The sequence below is a fragment of the Callospermophilus lateralis genome, chromosome 10 (assembly GCF_048772815.1).
Source record: "Callospermophilus lateralis isolate mCalLat2 chromosome 10, mCalLat2.hap1, whole genome shotgun sequence".
Classification (NCBI taxonomy): Eukaryota; Metazoa; Chordata; class Mammalia; order Rodentia; family Sciuridae; genus Callospermophilus; species Callospermophilus lateralis.
This window is the reverse complement of record NC_135314.1, coordinates 108157599-108176907: the sequence shown is the minus strand read 5'-3', so window position 1 is coordinate 108176907 and position 19309 is coordinate 108157599. Positions and strand designations below refer to the sequence as shown.

The 19309-nt window shown below is 32.5% G+C and overlaps 1 protein-coding gene across 1 annotated transcript in view; it reads left to right on the top strand.

Moving 5' to 3' along the window:
* Dhx36 (DEAH-box helicase 36) overlaps window positions 1-19309 on the top strand; it is a 36972-nt gene that overhangs the window by 5827 nt on the left and 11836 nt on the right. The window contains exons 4-17 of the mRNA XM_076867401.2: window positions 2317-2355; window positions 3942-4112; window positions 5938-6017; window positions 6647-6721; window positions 6858-7024; window positions 8371-8452; window positions 11828-11968; window positions 12237-12339; window positions 13055-13142; window positions 13812-13867; window positions 15119-15183; window positions 16039-16182; window positions 18172-18289; window positions 18938-19036. Of these exons, the coding sequence (XP_076723516.1) occupies window positions 2317-2355; window positions 3942-4112; window positions 5938-6017; window positions 6647-6721; window positions 6858-7024; window positions 8371-8452; window positions 11828-11968; window positions 12237-12339; window positions 13055-13142; window positions 13812-13867; window positions 15119-15183; window positions 16039-16182; window positions 18172-18289; window positions 18938-19036 (1428 nt within the window). The remainder of the gene's footprint in view (window positions 1-2316; window positions 2356-3941; window positions 4113-5937; window positions 6018-6646; window positions 6722-6857; window positions 7025-8370; window positions 8453-11827; window positions 11969-12236; window positions 12340-13054; window positions 13143-13811; window positions 13868-15118; window positions 15184-16038; window positions 16183-18171; window positions 18290-18937; window positions 19037-19309) is intronic.

The following is a 19309-nucleotide window of genomic DNA, read 5'->3' as shown; positions in this document are numbered from 1 at the left end:
TGCACAATGTAGATATGTGAGATTTCTCAAGAAACCATTCTCTGGGAATCTTTTGCTTTTCAAGTAGTAAAAAGAAACATTGGGAACAAAAATTACTACATATAACCTACAGTTTCCTATCTCATCTGCAGAAGCTTGTGTGGTGAGAAGAAATGTTTAAGAAATGCTAATGCCAGTGAAAACAAAATCACTCTTAACTTCTTAGGTCTGTTTAGTGAAGGTGATTAGAATTATGAAGTTTTCAGATCATTTAATCATCTCCTTCCTTCTATAAATGAAAAAAAATTGTGATGTTCATATATTAACCAACATTTTAAATATAAAACTATGATAAGAACTGAAGTTCCCCTGAGTGGTTCTAATATTTTCTTTCCATACTAGGCGAGACATTTCAAGGTCTCTTGTAGTTATAAAATTGTACTCTTTGGGGCTGAGGATATAGCTCATTTGGTACAGTGCTTGCCTCGCATGCATAAGGCCCTGGGTTCCATCCCCAGCACACCACACACACACACACACACACACACACACACACACACAAATGTATGCTTTGTGGGTATTCTAGAGATGTAATAAAATATATGTGTATGTGTGTGTATGTATGTATATGTGAATATATATATAATATTGAGGGAATTTTGAGGAACATATCTTTATGCAAATAATGTGTCATTTTTTGAGAAAGGCAGCTATCTCCTGTAAGAAAGACAGGATCAATTCATTGATTTTTCTTTGATAAAAATTGGATTTTTTGAAAGCTGTGATTGTCCATGAGCCAAATCATGTAATTCTTTGATACCTATGAGTTAAAAATACGATTTGAGGAGATGGAGAAGATTTTGAGGTGAATTAATTCAAAATATTGTTGCTAAAGATTAGCTGCTTTTGTAGACTTATGAACAAGGAAAGTTGGTTGTTATCTCGCTTTCTATTGTATGGTGGACAGAACTCAAATGTTCTTAAAGACTGAAAATTGATCTGAAACAGAAAGAAGAAATGCATAAAACGTAAAAACAATTTGTTTTTATTTCCCAGACAATTTGTAAAGGCTTAATGTATACAAAAAATTAAGGACTCTCAAAGAACTGTTTTTAAATACTTGGCAATATGCAATATTTTTTCTTTATTTTATGGTTTGTATAATTAGCATTAACTTTCTACTTGCTATATGCTAGTTATGCTTATCTTCTGAAGAATAATAAGACATTCCCTTTCTTCACATTGCTTATAATCACATCTTGTATCTTGGCCACAGCCAGAAATTTAAGACAGAAGATTTGGTGGCCTTGGGAAAGAATATTGGACCGTATCTCTCTATTTTAGCAGGATTCACATACATGGGAAGCAAATCTGGATATTTCTTGTTTGAAGTGCAGTGGGGTAATGTGGACATGCTTACATATTAAGATGGTTACATTTGATGCAGTGGGTATTAATACTTTCAGATGTTACTTCGAGAAATTTTTTTTAATTACTACAGCAAAAATGTGGTCACTTATTACTTCACTGAAGTCACTTTAAATCATCACGTTGTCATTTTTATGCTACTGGGAAGGATTACTTTACTATATCAAGTGTGGGAGTAATTAATTACCTATGGCAATTCTAATTTTGACTTTATTTATTTTAAAATCAAGTTTATTTTATTAAGAGAGTGTTAAAACATTTATTTTTATGCCACTGGAGGTTCATGTCATATGCTGTCTCTAGTTAAATGTAAATCTTAGTGTTTTTATGTAGTAGGATATAAGATTCTATAAAAACTTTCAGAATTAGCCAGAAATTGTTTCATAGTAAAAGAAAATATAGGAAAGAATCAGTCACTTCCTTTTTAGTATTTCAGTTGTAATCCAGCAAATTGTAAATTTGTTCAGTATCTTATTGTGTCAAATTGCTTTTTGTGTTTTTTTAATAAAAAGATGTGGCAGCCCTATAAAATAAAACCTTTGAGGCATTCAGGCTGTGTTTGAATTAACTAAGAACACAGTTCTGAAATGACTGTATAGTCCTTCTTTTAAGTTTTCTTTTACACTCAGAGGCATCTACCCTAAAATAATCTTTAAATCAGATCAAGAGCCTACTGCATTAGTGAACAGTTTACTGATGAATAGAAAAAAGAATGTGATATTCAGATCAAATCTGAGATGAATGTATAAATCAGAAGGTTATTTGAGAATTAAATGAGTTACAATATCCCACACAAGTTATAATAAAAATACTTTTCGATTCTAGCACATTTGGTTAGATTATGTTATTACTGTGGTTCCAATTTGAATATATTGCTTTTATAAAAATTACTTTTTCTTACAATTTCAGCATTTCAGGGAAAAGCTGCCTTCATATGGAATGCAAAAGGTAAAATACTTTATACTATTTGATTTGTAGCATGAGTACAATTTTTTAAAATAGCTATATATGTTGAAAAATATGTTAATGAACCTTCCAAAGGGAAGTAATTTTTTAAAAATTTTTGCAGGATTAAAGGAAAAATGATAATGAAATAGTCTTTTAGAAATTTATCATTTATATCTACAATTGAAATCTTTGGAGTTTAAAAAAATAGAATTTTTTTGTATAATTTCCTTTGGATAAATACCCTGATCTTAATGCAAGACTAAGCACTTCAGTTAAAATGAAGACATTACTTACTTTAATATTTATGCTTCATAACACATTTACCTTATATAGAATGAAGAAGTACCCCATCCTTCTCTGTCCTCCCACCCTTATTTATTTTTCTATTACTACCTGACTGTCTTCCCCTCCTAGTCCAGTGTAAGTTCTTCAGAACTGGGTCTGTTTTGTTTATTCTGTATTTCTTTACTCCAAACATTATATAATGCGAAACTCCTGGCATTGTACAGCCATCCAGTAAATATTTATTGAATGAATGAATAGATTACATTCCACTTCTTAGTATAGTAATCTCTTGGTCTCCACAAAAATTGCTGCCAGGATGTTTTATGAATACCATAAGTATTCAAGTCCCCTTATATAACATGGACAGTATTTACATATAATCTACACACATCCCTTGTATACTTTAAGTCATTTCCAGATTACTTATAATTCCTAATGCATTATAAATGTTTTTATAAATAGTTGTTAGTACTATATTATTTAGGGAATAATGACAAAAAATGTTCAGAATACATGCAGTTTTTCAAAAATTTTCCATCTATAGTTGGTTGAATTCACAGATGCAACACTAAAGGATAAGGATGGACTCGCTATATTTACCAACTATATTTTCAGAATTCAAATTTGAAGCGTTTTCCAAATAGGTCGGTTTAGACAAGAAATGTTTAAAACATAAGTTTTCAAGTAACATTATTTTGTAGTTGAAAATATAACCCATGATTTGTTTTGAAGTAACAGGAAGATTTCATTAATACAGTGAATGTTACTATTCAGAATGCTAGTATACATCAAAAATTTTTAAGGAAAATCTTCCTAAAGATGGAGTTTTCTAGACACCTAAAGTTTATCCATTTAATTAGGTATTTAAAATCTGTTTTTATTTTAATTACTTGAAAGGAAATAGTCTGAAAATAACTTAAGCAGTATGTAAAATTTGGCTAGTACTTTAAGCCATATTGATGAATTATGCTATAATTCCATGATATCCTCAGTAGTTACTCAGGCAAGAGATTTGCTTTCAGTTTAATGTTAACACTTATGCTTGGAATTCATGACCTGTTTCTTTCTGTTCTTATCCATGTTTTTCTTTGGCAGTACCTTCTCTCTGCTTTATAGCTTGATGCTTTTTATTTCTTGAAAATTGTAAGATCTAGGTATCCAAACTGCCAGCAATGTACATGACAAAATTTTAAAAAGCATTAATATGTTTATTAAAAATGTTTATATTTTCAGTCGGGTAGGATTTTGATTAGTTTCTTTTCAGATTTACTCAACATTCCTTATTTTCCCTTTTGAAATAGGAGTTGGTAAATTTAATTGATAATCATCAAGTAACAGTAATAAGTGGTGAAACTGGTTGTGGAAAAACCACTCAAGTTACTCAGTTCATTTTGGATAACTACATTGAAAGAGGAAAAGGATCTGCATGCAGGATAGTTTGTACTCAGCCAAGAAGAATTAGTGCCATTTCAGTAAGTAATTCTCACCTGTTACAACTCCCTCTTTTAACTCCTATTCTCCTTTAAGTAATTTTGTAAGGACTTACTAATTTCTAAGGTTTGAAGTGATTCTTAATTAGGCATAGAATTTGTTGCTATGAAAGTACATATTTGCTTGACAAATACTTAGTAATAAAGGCCAAAAGATTGAACAACATCTGCCTAATAGATAGTAGATATTTATGAATTCAAGATAAATTATTAATCCAGGAAATTTTCAGAATAAATCCACAAGAATGAAAACTAAATAAAATATTTGCAGAATTGATGACATCCTCCAAATAATCTTCAACATTAGATGCTTTAAATTTTGCAACTTGGTTTATTTAGTATTTCTTAAATCTCTTTTTTCAGTATATAAGTAAACTGAATAATGTTGAAGGTGGAAAGCCCCCTTTTTTTGAAGCAACATTTTAGTAGTCGGTGATTTACAAATTCATCTACTTATCAAGAGGGAGCTTATCAATTTTTCAGGTTAATGTTGTTTGTTTAAGTGATCTAGAGTTCTTTGTATCTGTAAAAACAAAGTTTAAATAAGATAAGCACAAGTAATAGTTATAAGTACATGTTTTTACAAACAACATTTAGGTCTTTTAGTTCTTTGTGTAGTTGTTTTAGGTAACCTTATTTATGAGTTACGTATCCTTTAAAGATTTAGGGTGGCTTGGGGATGTAGCTCCATGGTAGAATGCATGCTAGAGGCCCAGGGTTCAATCCCCAGTATCAAAAGGCATTTTGGGGTTTGTTATAATATGTAGTGAGTATGTGAGTTTATTTTCATGTTATATAATGTAGTTCTGTGTATAAATTTAAAATATAAAGATTTGTGGTTGTCTTTAGTTTTATGATAGTGTTATCACATTTTCTAAGTAATTTAATAAGGGTTTCTGATTAGGGACTCATTACCAATTATTATAGCAATACTTGTTGATAAATATAGCATACCTTTAAGCAATGTATAGTGTACTTTTTAAATAGAGCAACATTCTTCACACTATTTTGGGGGAGAGCCATGTTCCTGTACATTGCATAAAATCACACAGTGGTAAAAATGGTAACAGATATATAGCTGTACTTAAATTTTTAATAATGTATATTGACAGTAGAAATTAATGCTAATTTGATTTTTTTCTTTGTTTTCTAAGATCTGTTTGAATTTGGATGTGCAGATTAATATGGTCTAAGTGTATTTTGGATATACTGATTGAAAAGTTTTACTTCTGAAGTATTATAATGATTGTCTTTTGCTGTTTCTAACATCAAATTATCACTGGTCTGTCACAAGGGGACTGTTGATACTTTTAGTTACACATATCAGTATTGGATTATAATAACATTGGTCCAGAGTTTACATTTGACAGCCTTTCAACTATACATAAAAACTAGGAATTAAACAGTACAGTTTTCTTTTTTTTAAGATAAAAACCAAACAAAACTACGAATTGTGTAAGATAAAGATAAATTACCTTGATTTCCAACTCTTGTAGAATAAAGTCAGGGAAGATAGAAATTTATCAGAGGATTCCATAGAAAAGCATTTTGAAAGTAATGATGAAAGAACATTTGGCTTTGAAGGACTTTATAAGGATAAATGAAAAGAATATATAAGAATCAGGTAGTCTACAGCTTTTAAGAAAGGAATGCACAATTTAACTATCTCAGATTTTAATATCTTTTTAAAATTTATCTCAAAATCTAAAGAATTATTTTTCAACAATCTTAGGTTTTTCATGGATATTAGGACATTTGTCCTAAAGGAAATGGTATTTTCTTTGTAACTGTTTTATTTAAATTAAAGGTTGCAGAGAGAGTGGCTGCAGAAAGGGCAGAATCTTGTGGCAATGGAAACAGCACTGGATACCAAATTCGTCTCCAGAGGTAAAGAATGTTTATTTCTTGTTACAGATAGATTAAGTGAAAACATTGAAACTGGCGATTGAAAAGAAAGGGGATTTTTTTTTTTTCATTTTTATTCTTGTCATTACTGTTAGAATTAACATTTAAAACCATTGCAGCATAGCTGGCTTGCTGCTGCTAAGTCATCTTTTTTCCCCCAAATTGCCATGTTAAAATGTGCTTTTACATTATACAGTGATAAGAAAAATGACTTTTTAGTTGAATATCATCTCTTCTCCTCAAAGGAATTGGTATCCTATTCTTTTGATACCTCATGGCCCCTCCCTTGACTGGCTTTATTTATTGATTTTGATATCCTTACTCTAACCCCACAGTCTCCCCACTGAACTTTTGCTCTTTTCTGGAACTTCAGATTCCTTTTACCTATTTAAATGATTAGACTTTTCAATCACTGAACCAGAAATTTAGGGCATATAAATCTCTGTTATTCTCTCTATTATTATGGCATTATATTCCTCATTAGTCCCCATTGTAGTAGGTGTTGTATAACTAAATATGAAGTATGAAGATTTTTTATTAAACTTGTATGGTACTTAGTAAATTATTAGAAAAGAAACTCCAGAACTATTAACTATGTCTTTCATCCACAGTCGGTTGCCAAGGAAACAGGGTTCTATCTTATACTGTACAACAGGAATCATCCTTCAGTGGCTCCAGTCAGACCCGTGAGTATGTTTCAACTGAGAAATTGTAAATATTATCAAAAGATGTAATTATTAAATTTAATGTTGCTGGTTGTTAAAGAAAAATTGTGTTTTTAAGTTTTATACTGAGTTAAAATACTTCACACTTCTGTTGTAGGCATTTATCCAGTGTTAGTCATATTGTACTTGATGAAATCCATGAAAGAAATCTACAGTCAGATGTTTTAATGACTGTGATTAAAGATCTTCTCCAGTTTCGATCTGACCTAAAAGTAATATTGATGAGTGCAACTCTGAATGCTGAGAAATTTTCAGAATATTTTGGTGAGTAAACTTTGATTATTAGAAAAGGTACCAGAAAACCACTAAATTTAATTTTAAAAAATGTAGAATTGGTATAGTCATAATACATGTCATGTAATTTGTTGCATTTTAATAATATCTTAACTCCCCCCCACACACACAGATCCCTGCCTCCATTTAGTTTCTTGGATTAGAGGAATATTTTTAAATGGTGGTGGCATTTCTGATATCAGTGATAGCAGGTTACTGATATCACCACCAGACAGTTTAGGTGGAATCATGGAAGCAAACTAAAGACATAGTAGGTTATAAACATCTGTTTGTGATTCTTCTGTGGCTAGGTTGACAGTTGGCCAGTAGCACTAATGATCAGTTAGGGAATACTGAATGTGTCAGGTAGTGTGTTTGACCCTTTGTTTTCAGTAACCTGAGTAATACCTTGTATGGTAGGTAGTGTTACTACTCACATTTTTAAAAGTGAGAAGGCAGACTCAGAACAGTTAAAGTAGCTTATTCATGGTTGCATAATTAATGGGAGGACAAAAATCTAAAATTAGATTCAACTGGCTATAAAGTACATTATTTTAAAATTAAGTTCACTGTCCTTTCTGCTTATAATTATGGTGGAAGAAGGGGAAAAGGGAGAGAATCAGTGTAGGTGACAATATTTAATGCTCTTGTTTTGGCTTTTAATAACTTCCTTAAAATACATACCAGTTAATCCTTAAAGCATTATGAGATTAGTTGAGGCAGGTATTTTTTTCCTTTTGTCTTTTTTTAATAGATATCTGCAACTAATATTGAAGACCTTGGCTCAATTTGATACAGGCCAGAGACAGAGCAATAGTAATGGTGGCTTGGATATTTTAATCTCTGCTGTCTTAGGGTTTGTTTAGAGTGTGTGCTGCTTGTTTTGCTTGCTATGAAAAGCATTTAAATAACAGTACTGTGGTGATTTTTTTTTTTAATTAGTGATTTTGAAATAGTAACAATTTAAAATTGAAGTAGGTCTTGTTTTGACTCCTTTTCCCCTCTAATTCTGGGTGCCACCAGTAGTAAGACTTCTTATCTAGGTTTTTAGTAAAACATGTATTCTTCTGTAGTACTATCTTGGTTTAATAATAAAGAGAATGTAGACTTGTAGTAGTTTCTGAGTTCAGCTTAAAATAGCTCTTTTTCTTTTATATCTTTCGTTATATCTTATGTCATCGTGTAGAACAGTGAGATCTGTAGAAAATAGAGTAGAACTATATTATAGGAACATTTTCTTAAAATTCAGAATATTGTCTTAGTTTATGGTGTGTTGATTATTTTTATTTATATACATTCAAGTACAAATTTATGTTTATTTTTGTCTGCCTTAATAGGTAACTGTCCAATGATACATATACCTGGTTTTACTTTTCCGGTTGTAGAATATCTTTTGGAAGATATTATTGAAAAAATAAGGTAAGTAAACATTAGGAATAGAAGAAACTTACAGCTACTAGAGTGCAACGTTTCTCATACCAAGCTTCAGTTAGTTTTAGATACTCAGCATTGACCACTTCCTTCTACTTCTCCATGGATCAGGGATTTTCAGACTTATCTACATGTTGAAATTACCTGGAGTTTTTAAAAATCCAGATTCCTGTTTCATTTCATTATGAAGTTTGTGTTGGTAGCCATAATCTTTTTCTTTTTTTCTTGTACTAGGTATTGAACCCAAAGGGTCTTACCAATGAGCAACATCTCCATGCTTTTTAAAAAAATTTTGAGACAGTGTCTCACTAAGTTGCTGAGGGCCTTCCATGCTGCTGAGCCTGGCCTTGAACTTGGCGATCCTCCTGCCTCAGCCTCCTAAGTTGCTAGAATTACAGGTGTGTGCCACCACACCTGGTGGAATCAATGAGTTTTAGAAGTCCTTGGGCAGCAGAGTTTGGGATCCTCTGTCTTTAGTGTTTGTGCTGCTCTTCTGGTTTTCCTACCACCCTTTACTATTGTATCCCCTTAGGAATCTCAAGTCTTTTTCAGTGCTTTGTGTTTTCTTTCTTCATCCTGTCTATTTACATAATTGTAATTGACTATTTCCACAGCTTATCACTACAGCTTCAGGACTGAAAAGCTCTTCTTGAATGCTGAAATTTTTTCTATTCAGTAGTATTGCAGCACCACAGATACCTTGGACATCATATTTTTCAAGTCCAAGTTATTGTCGTATATTTGATCCCCACCTAGCTCCCACCAGTAAAAATAACAACAAAAACATTGATCCTAAAACAGTTAACAATACTATCTCCTGATCAGTTTTATATACATTAAATTAAAAGAGCAAATACTTATCAAGCATTTATATACACTGAAATGTGCCCCTACTTTATATGCTGAGTAACCAGTTTACTCCAGATGGTTTTGTACTTATTCTCCAACACACCTAAACTATGAGTCTTTCTTTTGAACATCCCTTCTCATTATTACTGGAGGTTCTTAATCTGTCCTGTGCTAATATAATAGTTCTTTTTTTGGTATTATGGACTTTACTGTTCCAACTGAAAATAAATATGATCATGTAAGCTTTCTCTTGCTGCACAAGAGATTCCTTTCTGCTTATAATTTTATCTTTGAAAAACTGAGTCTTTATTGGTTTAACATGGCCTCTAACAGAAAAGCTCATCTGACTTGCCCTCAACACTCTGGACACTGGCTTTTAGCTGCTACCAACTTTTCCCAGCAACCTGTACACAATTATGTTTGTATTCCTTCAAAAGAAAAAGATTGGGAAAGCCAGGCCCCCAAATTCCATCCCAGAGCCCTTTGCTGTTTGGCTGCATCCTCTTCTTTAGCCTCATTTTCTCTGTCAGACGTCCCCTATTAGTGCTCAATGCACTCTTCCCTAATGTGCCAGGCCCTGCCTTTTCTTCATGCCTTTGTACTTTGCTACATGTTATTTTCTCCATTTAGCCTTCCCTTTGCTACTTTATCCTTTCATCTGTAAACTTGTGACTAAGGAAAATTTCATCTTCATTTCCTGTAGCATTTGAATCTATTGTTAATACTTATGTTATTGCCATGTAGTCTATCTCTGAATTTGCCTTTTGCTCTAGAGTTCATCTTAGTTAATAGTAGCAAAGTGCCTAGCCTATAATGAATATCAGAATAAATAAATGATAGATTAATGATTCAGCTCACCATTACATGAGAAAACCAGAAGGTGAGAGTGGGAAGATAACAACAAAGGTCCTCCAGTTATTTTACATGGAGAAAAGACAACTAGATTTTTGACTAGACATTTATTTAACAGTTATTTAAGTTTTACTCTTGTGTGTTGCATAACGACAGATTTTAAGCATAAAGCAAGGGAAGACTTGGTGTACACTCACATCTTGACAGCTCTGTGAACTGTAATATAAAGACTGGGGAAAGTAAAATGTGTTTTGGAAATGAGTTTATATATCAAGCATGGACTAGGAAAGTCAAGGAAACGTTGAAAGCAGAATAGAAAGGAGGGAAATTGATATTTCAGAGAGGGAGGAACTTGTTCAAAATGAGAGAGATGGCATTTTGTCACTTTTATTATTATTATTATGCCAATTGCTCTTCCATTCTTTGTTTTTTTCCTTAGTGTCCATAAATGTTCTAGGTACTTGTTCCTCGATTCCACTTTGTACAGTATGCCTTACTTCCCACCATGGCACATGTAGCAATTCATTTCTAAGGGAATAATAGGAATAGCTTGATAGTACGAAAGCAACATTGGGGGATCAGTAATGTCAGTGCCTCTATATGTATTGAAGATTTAGGGGACTCTGGGTTACAGGTCTGAATAGTGAAGGGGCTTAATACTTTTTTTGGTGTTTATAAAGCAGGCACTGTACTTTATCACTTTTATTATTATTATGCCAATTGCTACTATAAAAGTATCAATCACTCAAATAAGATAAAGCGCCAGAAGATTTATAACCTTGTGTAAGGCCACACAGATAGAGCTGCAACATCACTTTTGTGTAACTCCAGAGCTCGTGCTCCACCCCGCTCATTCCGTCTTAGATGCCTTCTTTAGGTAAACTCTGAGAGTTTTGGGGGTTGAAGTGTAGGTTTGTTTTTCTTTATCTCTCTCCATCTGGCATGCTTCTCAGAACTCAGTGGAAGGAAGGATTCTTACAGATGTGTGCCCTCTGTTTTTATCAGTCACTACAGCATGTTAGAGTCATTGTAGCACTAGATAGACACACAGTATACTTGAATGCAGATTCTGGATCTGCCATTTGCTGTAATTATAACTGAGCAGAATTAAATAGTTGTCTAGTATGGGTCTATAGGTCTCTTAATGTACAATCTGAGTTTCTCAGGGTCACTAATTAAACTTCTTAGATTAACAGACCTAAATGTGAATCAAAAGGTATTGGGTTTGGTAATTTGTATTTTATGAGCTCCCCAGGGGATCCTTAAATGCAATTAGGTTTGGAAAGCTTCTGTTTTTAAAATATGAATCTATTTGTAATTTTCAACTCATGTTAAAGTTTAAAGTTAACTTTCGTTTTAGAGCAAACTTAAAATTGAAGGTAAAAGTTTCTTTAGTATTTTTTATTTTGACTGCTAAAGGTTTGTCTGGAGGTTTATATACTCCAGTAGAGAAGAATGATTATTATCTGACTTGTCAAGTTTCATTTAATGAACACCTCCCCAAAATTGATATTTTTATATTTTTTACTGGAAATTATAGTAAAAATGTTCTTTAGGACCCTTTTATAAATCCTCATTATAAAAAGCTTCAGATATTCAGATGTTAGTTAGAACCAGAGACTTTAAAAAATGTGAAAATGTTGAAGATTCTTTTTATTTCAGATACGTTCCAGAACAAAAAGAACAGAGATCCCAGTTTAAGAGGGGTTTCATGCAAGGACATGTGAATAGACAAGAAAAAGAAGAAAAAGAAGCAATCTATAAAGAACGATGGCCAGATTACATCAGGGAACTGCGAAGAAGGTGAGTTTATGTTATTTGAAGGTGAGACCACTGTGGCTGAATCGCTGAACAAAATATCAAGTAGTTTTTTTATTTTTGCATGCTTGAAAGTTTTGTGAATTTCATTTCAGCTAAGCAATGCCAGTTTAACTTTTAAATGCTATTTATTGTTTCAGCATGTTTCTGTTGATGATTTTTTTTTGTTTATAGATGCTAAGTTAATTTTTATAGTACATTAAACCACAGGAAACTATCAAGTACTTCATGACACTCTTTTTAACTTTGATAGGTATTCTGCAAGTACTGTAGATGTTATAGAAATGATGGATGATGATAAAGTTGATCTGAATTTGATTGCCGCCCTTATTCGGTACATTGTTTTGGAAGAAGAGGTTAGTTTTATTTTTTTCTTCAAGTAGCACCATTTTAATTTTATTACCATTAAAACCGTGAAAAGAATAATTTTCTAAATGCTTTCAAAAAATACATTTGTAGAAGCAAATGGAAGGATGAGGGAAAGGAAAGGTACTGGAGAATCAGTTTAATCAAATTATGTGCATACATGAAGATGACTGAATGAATTCCATTTTTCTGTATTATAAATTATAAAGCAATGATTACTAGAAAAAAAAAGTCCCAGATGTAGTTAGCAAAATTTTTTCCCAATAAAAAGAATAGATTTGTTGAAATTGTTTTGACACTAGAAATAATCTCAAAATATCAAAGAATTTGGGAATTTGACCTATCTAAAGAAAAGACTAAACAAATTAATTCTTTGGATTATAAATCATATTTCTAAAAGTGATTTTGTAGCTGAACATGGTACTGTACACCTGCAGTTTGGGAGGGTAGGTAGGAGGCCAACCGGGGCCATTTAGAGACTGTCTTAAAATAAAAATGTAAAAGGGCTGGGGATGTAGCTCAGTGGTATGCATCCTGGGTTTAATCTCCAGTACCACAGTTGATCAATCAATAAGATCTTGTATGTTTTTAGATATTAATAAAATTATCCAGAGCTAGTATAATTTTTAAGTATGTACAGAATTTTATGGTGTAGCATGTTTTGTTGATGTCATCCTTTGTAATAGTTATTTCTCCTCTACATAGGATGGTGCAATACTGGTCTTTCTACCAGGCTGGGACAACATCAGCACATTACATGATCTCTTGATGTCCCAAGTGATGTTTAAATCAGGTATTATGTTAATATATTTTATAGTAATTTAACAGCAATAGTTGAAACATGTATTTTTTTCCCTTTAACTTAAAGAAGTATTATTTCTGTAGCTACCTCAGTGAAGAAACTTGATGATATAAATCTACATTGCTATTATTTTGTTTTTGTTTTTTTAAATAACAAATTGGGGTCTTCTAAAAGGTCTGAATCACAAGTGAAGCTTCTGGGTATGTAGTGAAGCTCTTTATCTAGCATTATGAAGAGAATGTTTTACCTCTTTTTCTAAATTTACCTAACAAAATCAAGCTCTTAAGTGAGTTAAAATGTTGGTATTGGGGTTTTTCTTTTTTTTTTTTTTTTCACCTAGAACAAGTTTGAATAATGATGGGGATAGAGTTAATGACATTTATTGGTGAAATTTGGAAGGATCACTCCAGCTTGTGAGCATTCTTTAAGAATTTGGGGGAAATGCTCATTGTCACAAAGTAAATTAACAAAATAAAATGTCAACTAGATCCTGCTAGAGTACTCAGAAAGCAAAAATTCTAGAAAACTAAGTTGATCTGATTATTATGTAGAAATGTAAATTAAATATTATGTGATTCAGTATCAGAATTCATTATTTCATATGTTTGATGAGTCTTTATCTCTTTATCAAAAAGTTCAATTTACTTTTTTAATTTTCAGATAAGTTTATTATTATACCTTTGCATTCGCTGATGCCTACAGTAAACCAGACACAGGTATGTTGTTAAATTTAGTTTTTCTTTGTCTTTCCAACTATACAAGTTTTAACTGCTTGTTTGTGTTTTCTTTGTTTTTTTTTTTTTTGTTTGTTTGTTTTTTAAGGAACATTTTCAAATAGTAATCCATTATAACAAATACTTCCTTGAGAACCTTTGCAAATAAGTTTTCAGGGGATGTTTGCACAAAAAGTTGAATAACGGAAGGTAATCCATAAATCACATTAGTTCTGTCAACATTAGGCAAAAGTTTAAAGAATTGGTTTTACCTAACTTGTTGGGTTTCCTGAATAAAAGAAAAAGATATGTGAATGTCACTAAAAAAACGCAACCTAGAAAACAGTTCTCTGTGACATAGTACAGCTTGATGTTTGAGATATTCATTTAACACAATTAATATATTAGCAGGCATGGGAGTTCCTTTTCTGTCAGTGACATATGATGAATCTTAGCTCTGTCAGATATAAACGTTTCCCTAATTAGAATGAACTCTTCAAAGACTGGATGGAAGAGTACCAGTGTGGCTATACCTCTGACCTCTGAATTTAGTAAAGAATGTATTTCTTTGCTGGAGAATATGTGATAAGAAATGACATTTGCTCTACTGATTATTATATAAGTATATGCAATACAGCCAGTACTGCTTGACACCTGTCTATCTGATCCGTTGGTAGCATTGTCAAGGACAGTATTATTTTTATGAGTCAGTTTTGAAGAGGAGTTTTTATTCCAATCTACTCTCAAACTGATACACAGTGTTATAGCCAACTGACATCCAGTCTGATGAGTTAGGCATCTGTCTCCTGGTCCCATGTTCTTACCCATTGCTTATCTTATAGTTCTTACCCTTAAACTATACTTCTCTTCCTTTGCCTCACACCCTCAAGCTTTTGTTAAAAGATGTGTTATAGGGAAACCCCTGTTGTCTCCCTCTCACCCTTCAGGAACTCTATCCCGTCTCACTTAAATAAATCCTCTTTTATGTTCAAGATATTTTTATATACATATAAAGCACATTTTATTTGCAGTGCTTTTTTAGTGTTTGCAGTGCTGTTTTTGATAAAATTACATCTGTGGGAACTGATTTACTAAGAGAAGAATTTTGTAGTATTGAAAATGAAGGATACTTTATAAATATGTCTATGGATACATGTCATCTAACCAATACAGTGTTAACAGTGTACAGTAGCTAAAGTAATAGTGTAATATAAAGTAGTCTACTTTTGGGATTTTGATGTATTTATTTTACAGGTATTTAAAAGAACTCCTCCTGGTGTTCGGAAGATAGTAATTGCTACCAACATTGCGGAGACTAGGTAAAAAGAGTTTAAATATCACTGTTGATGACATGAATTATTAATAAACCTAGTCTTGTTTTCTCTACCAGATTTTTGTAATTACTTAAAAATATTTTCTGTTTAACTTAGTCATAGTGGTAAGCATAGCTTTATTTTGTTTTATTTATAATACCTGTCATTTTTTAGCTCTCTCATTAAAACAGCCTTTTGAGTGATATCCTTTTCAGACCTTTTATAACAAAGCATGGGAGCTGAGATAAATTTAGGTCTTTTTGCCTCTTCCCTCGTTGGGTAATGTTACTATTTGGTATTAGGTGTTATTCCATACAGACTTTAAAATTTCTTATGTTCTCTTGGAGGTACTAATATACAGTTTGGTTGCTGGAACATTTTAACTATAGAAACTGATACCAAGTCATAGCACTTGGTGCCCATAGAGCTCGGTATGAAAAGGCCAGAAAAGCTATGAAGTGTGGTTGTGGGCCAGTAGGAATTGCCACTCATGCTGCCCACTTTTAGGCGCTTGATCTTGTAGTGTTGGTAAGTTTGAGAAGATTGGTGGAAATCCTGAGCTGCAAAGTACAACTTGATCTAGTAACCCTATTTGGTAGGGCAAAGTGGCACATGCTTGTAATCCAAGCAGCTCAGGAGTCTGAGGCAGCAGGATTGTAAGTTCAAAGCCAGTCTCAGCCACTTAGCAAGGCCTTAAGCAACTTATTGAGACCCTGTCTCAAAATAAAAACCAGCTGGAGATGTGGTTCAGTAGTTATACACCCCTGTTCAATACTTGGTACAAAAAAAGAAAAAATTGTAGGTCTTTTATAGATTAATAGAGCATTTGATGTCTGATAATTTGTTTTATTTTCCAAACAGCATTACCATAGATGACGTAGTTTATGTGATAGATGGAGGAAAAATTAAAGAGACACACTTTGACACTCAGAACAACATCAGCACAATGTCTGCCGAGTGGGTTAGTAAAGCTAATGCCAAACAGAGGAAAGGTCGAGCTGGAAGGTAAGATGGGACTTTATTCAAAGCCTTAAGAAAATATAGTTTTTGTGTAGCAAAATGTGTTGTGATTTAAAATATTTATTGGAAGAATCACCTTTCATATTATTTTGAACTTACTTTGACATATTTTTAAGTGAGAAAATTGTTTTTATTTATAGTTTATTTGGATTTGGAAGAGTATCTGCCATGTTTTCTACTTTATGAATATTTTACCTTCAATTCTTCAGTCTGTTTAACTAAAATTAATATTTTTTATAATCTTGTTTTCATTCCCTTTTATAAAGTGCATATTAATCATAATAACATCTAATACTATTTGAGTGTTAGGTCATATGTATTGACTTTGCTTAATCCTCACCACAGTGGCATGTAATAGGCTATTGTCTCCATTTGTAAGAGTAAGGAAATAAAAATAGAAGTAATATGTCCAAAGTCACATAGCTTTTTAAGTAACAGAGCCAGGATTTTATTTCTGGGCACTCTGGCTCCACATTCTAGGCTCCTAGAATGTTACTAGGAGAAAAACATTAGTTACTAGGAGAAAAACAAGGAAAGTACCTTTTCTGCATTAATGTGATAGTAGTATACAAAGTAAAAATTTCTCACTCAATGGTGGGAAAATTATTTACCTTGAGAAATAATTGGACTTACAAATGTGTATTCTACAATAGTTTTACACTCATTCATGAGTGATAGAATCATTCTGGAGTTGCAGAAGAGAATTTTTCTTTTGCTTCTTACAGGAAGAAAAGATATCCATTAATCTTTATATATGGACTATTTAAGAAAAGTAGAGTTAAAAGAAACCTTGTTGACCATTTTATCATCCCAGTGAGATTACTGGAATTTTGTTTTAAATTTGTACTATATCTGTAAAGTTTTGACTCACCTATTATAACCTTCATGGATTTTCTCAGTAGAATTTGATTTCCAGTCAATTAAAAGATTATGCAGTTGATGTTGTTGAACCAAAATTATTCCTTTAGCAAAGCCCAATTTAGATAGGTGGCTATTTTGGAGGCCGGAAAACGCCATCCTGTATCGTCCTCAATGGATGTACTCTTAGTTTCTAGTAGGGTCTTTCTCAGACATGTTATATAATGGTGGGTCTAGAAAGATTTGGCAAAAATAACTAAGATTTTTAGATTTAATTTTTATTCTTCTAGCAGAAACAGCCTATAGAAATATTTATTCCGTTTGAAAATGTATGCGTTACTGTCATCTCTTCACATTTGTCCTCATCGTTGTCCAAAAAATAGTATACTCAATGTCACTAGTTACAAACATAAAACAAAAAATTCCAGTGCCCCTCTGAGAAGTCACTGAATAAAATGTACTTAAAATCTTTAAACACACACACACACACACACACACACAGGTTAACGTAATACAAACTTTCAAGGCATAGTTGAGGTTGTACCTCTTGGCCTTGGCTTAAAATAGATTGCTATTACTAAGCATAGTAGTCTGGAATCCATCAGAAATAGAGAACCAAATTATTGGAAGAGGGAAGGGAGCCTTAATTTTTTTCCTAAACTGGGACATGGCAGGTACTTAAATACAATTAGGAGTTACGAGTTCTAGTTCACTGTAGGGTGACTACGATTCACAGTATCATTACATAGTTTCTGAAGAGCTGGAAGAGAGGCTCTGAGAAGCTTCACACTTGCATTAATGAAAGTGAGATGGAAATGCCAGTTATTTGGTTTGCTCAATATCAACACACTGAATCCCAGAAATATCTACAGTTACTACATATTAATTTAAAAGACGGAATAAAGTTAAAAAGTGAAAGACAGGACAAACAATTCAGGACATTGGGATAGAGGATTTAGGATTTTATTCCAAACAGAGGAGAAGAATGAAATAGGATTCATAGAATTGAAATAGTAATTATGTGCTTTATGAGAAGTAGATATTATACTGGCTGCTTTCCCTTCCTCCTTTTATTTGGAGTTCTTAAAGTCATTGATACCTTTTTTTTTTTTTAAGAGTTCAACCTGGGCATTGCTATCACCTGTATAATGGCCTGAGAGCAAGTCTTCTGGATGATTATCAACTACCAGAGATTCTGAGAACACCTTTGGAAGAACTTTGTTTGCAGATAAAGGTAAATTAGGTGGCATAGTTAAGAAACAAAGTGGAGAGTAGTGTTTTTATTTTCAATATCTTGTTTAGAAGATGTTAACATATTAATCTTCAGGAAGGAATTATTACTGTATACTTGGTTTTGCTTGTGTCACCAAATTTCCTTGAGTTGTGTACTAACGAGTTTTAAATCAAGTATTGCTGTGGAACATGACTGCCTCTTTGGATCCCCCTTGCCCTCTGAAAGCTTCTTCTATTACTGGGCAGATTATCTCTCTTCATAGAAAATTCTCAGAATTTCTGATACAGTGAGTGCTCAATAAATGTTAGCTGCTCTTATGATAGATATCTTTTTCTTGTTATATGTTATTCACCTCTTTTAGCATCTTATTTTACATATTTTGATATAACTAGCCTTATTTTGAAGATAATAATGAACGTGTTGAGATTTTAACGGGCTACTACTTTTCTCACTAACAAAGTTGTTGGTAGAAAGCAGTATGTAGGCTTTTAAACATGTTTTAGTAAAATAACACATAATAATTCATTTTGGTAAAATATGTAGTTTGAAAATTGTAAGATTAGTGTTTTGTTTGAGAGATCCATATAGGTAGGACTAAATAATTCTGTTGATGTGTGATATATGTTTAATCATATTTTCTTTCCCCAGATTTTAAGACTAGGTGGAATTGCTTATTTTCTGAGTAGGTTAATGGATCCACCATCAAATGAGGCAGTGTTACTGTCCATAAAACACCTGATGGAACTGGTAAGTTGGGCTTTTTGTTTGTTTTCTTTCTTTTTTTTCTTTTTAATCTAACTTTGAGTCAGAGTGTCAGAGCAGTAAGCCAACTAATTACAAAACATTACTGCAGAGTAGACTGGTGGAAGGTGCAGTGTTGACTCTGACTAACCATGTGGCTCTTAATTTAGTATACATGATTGAATTAGAAAATTATAAAATGATACTTTTGTTGTGTTCTTAGGATACTGGGCCCTTTCTACACTTTTTTCCCCCCATTGGAGGATTGATTTAAAATTG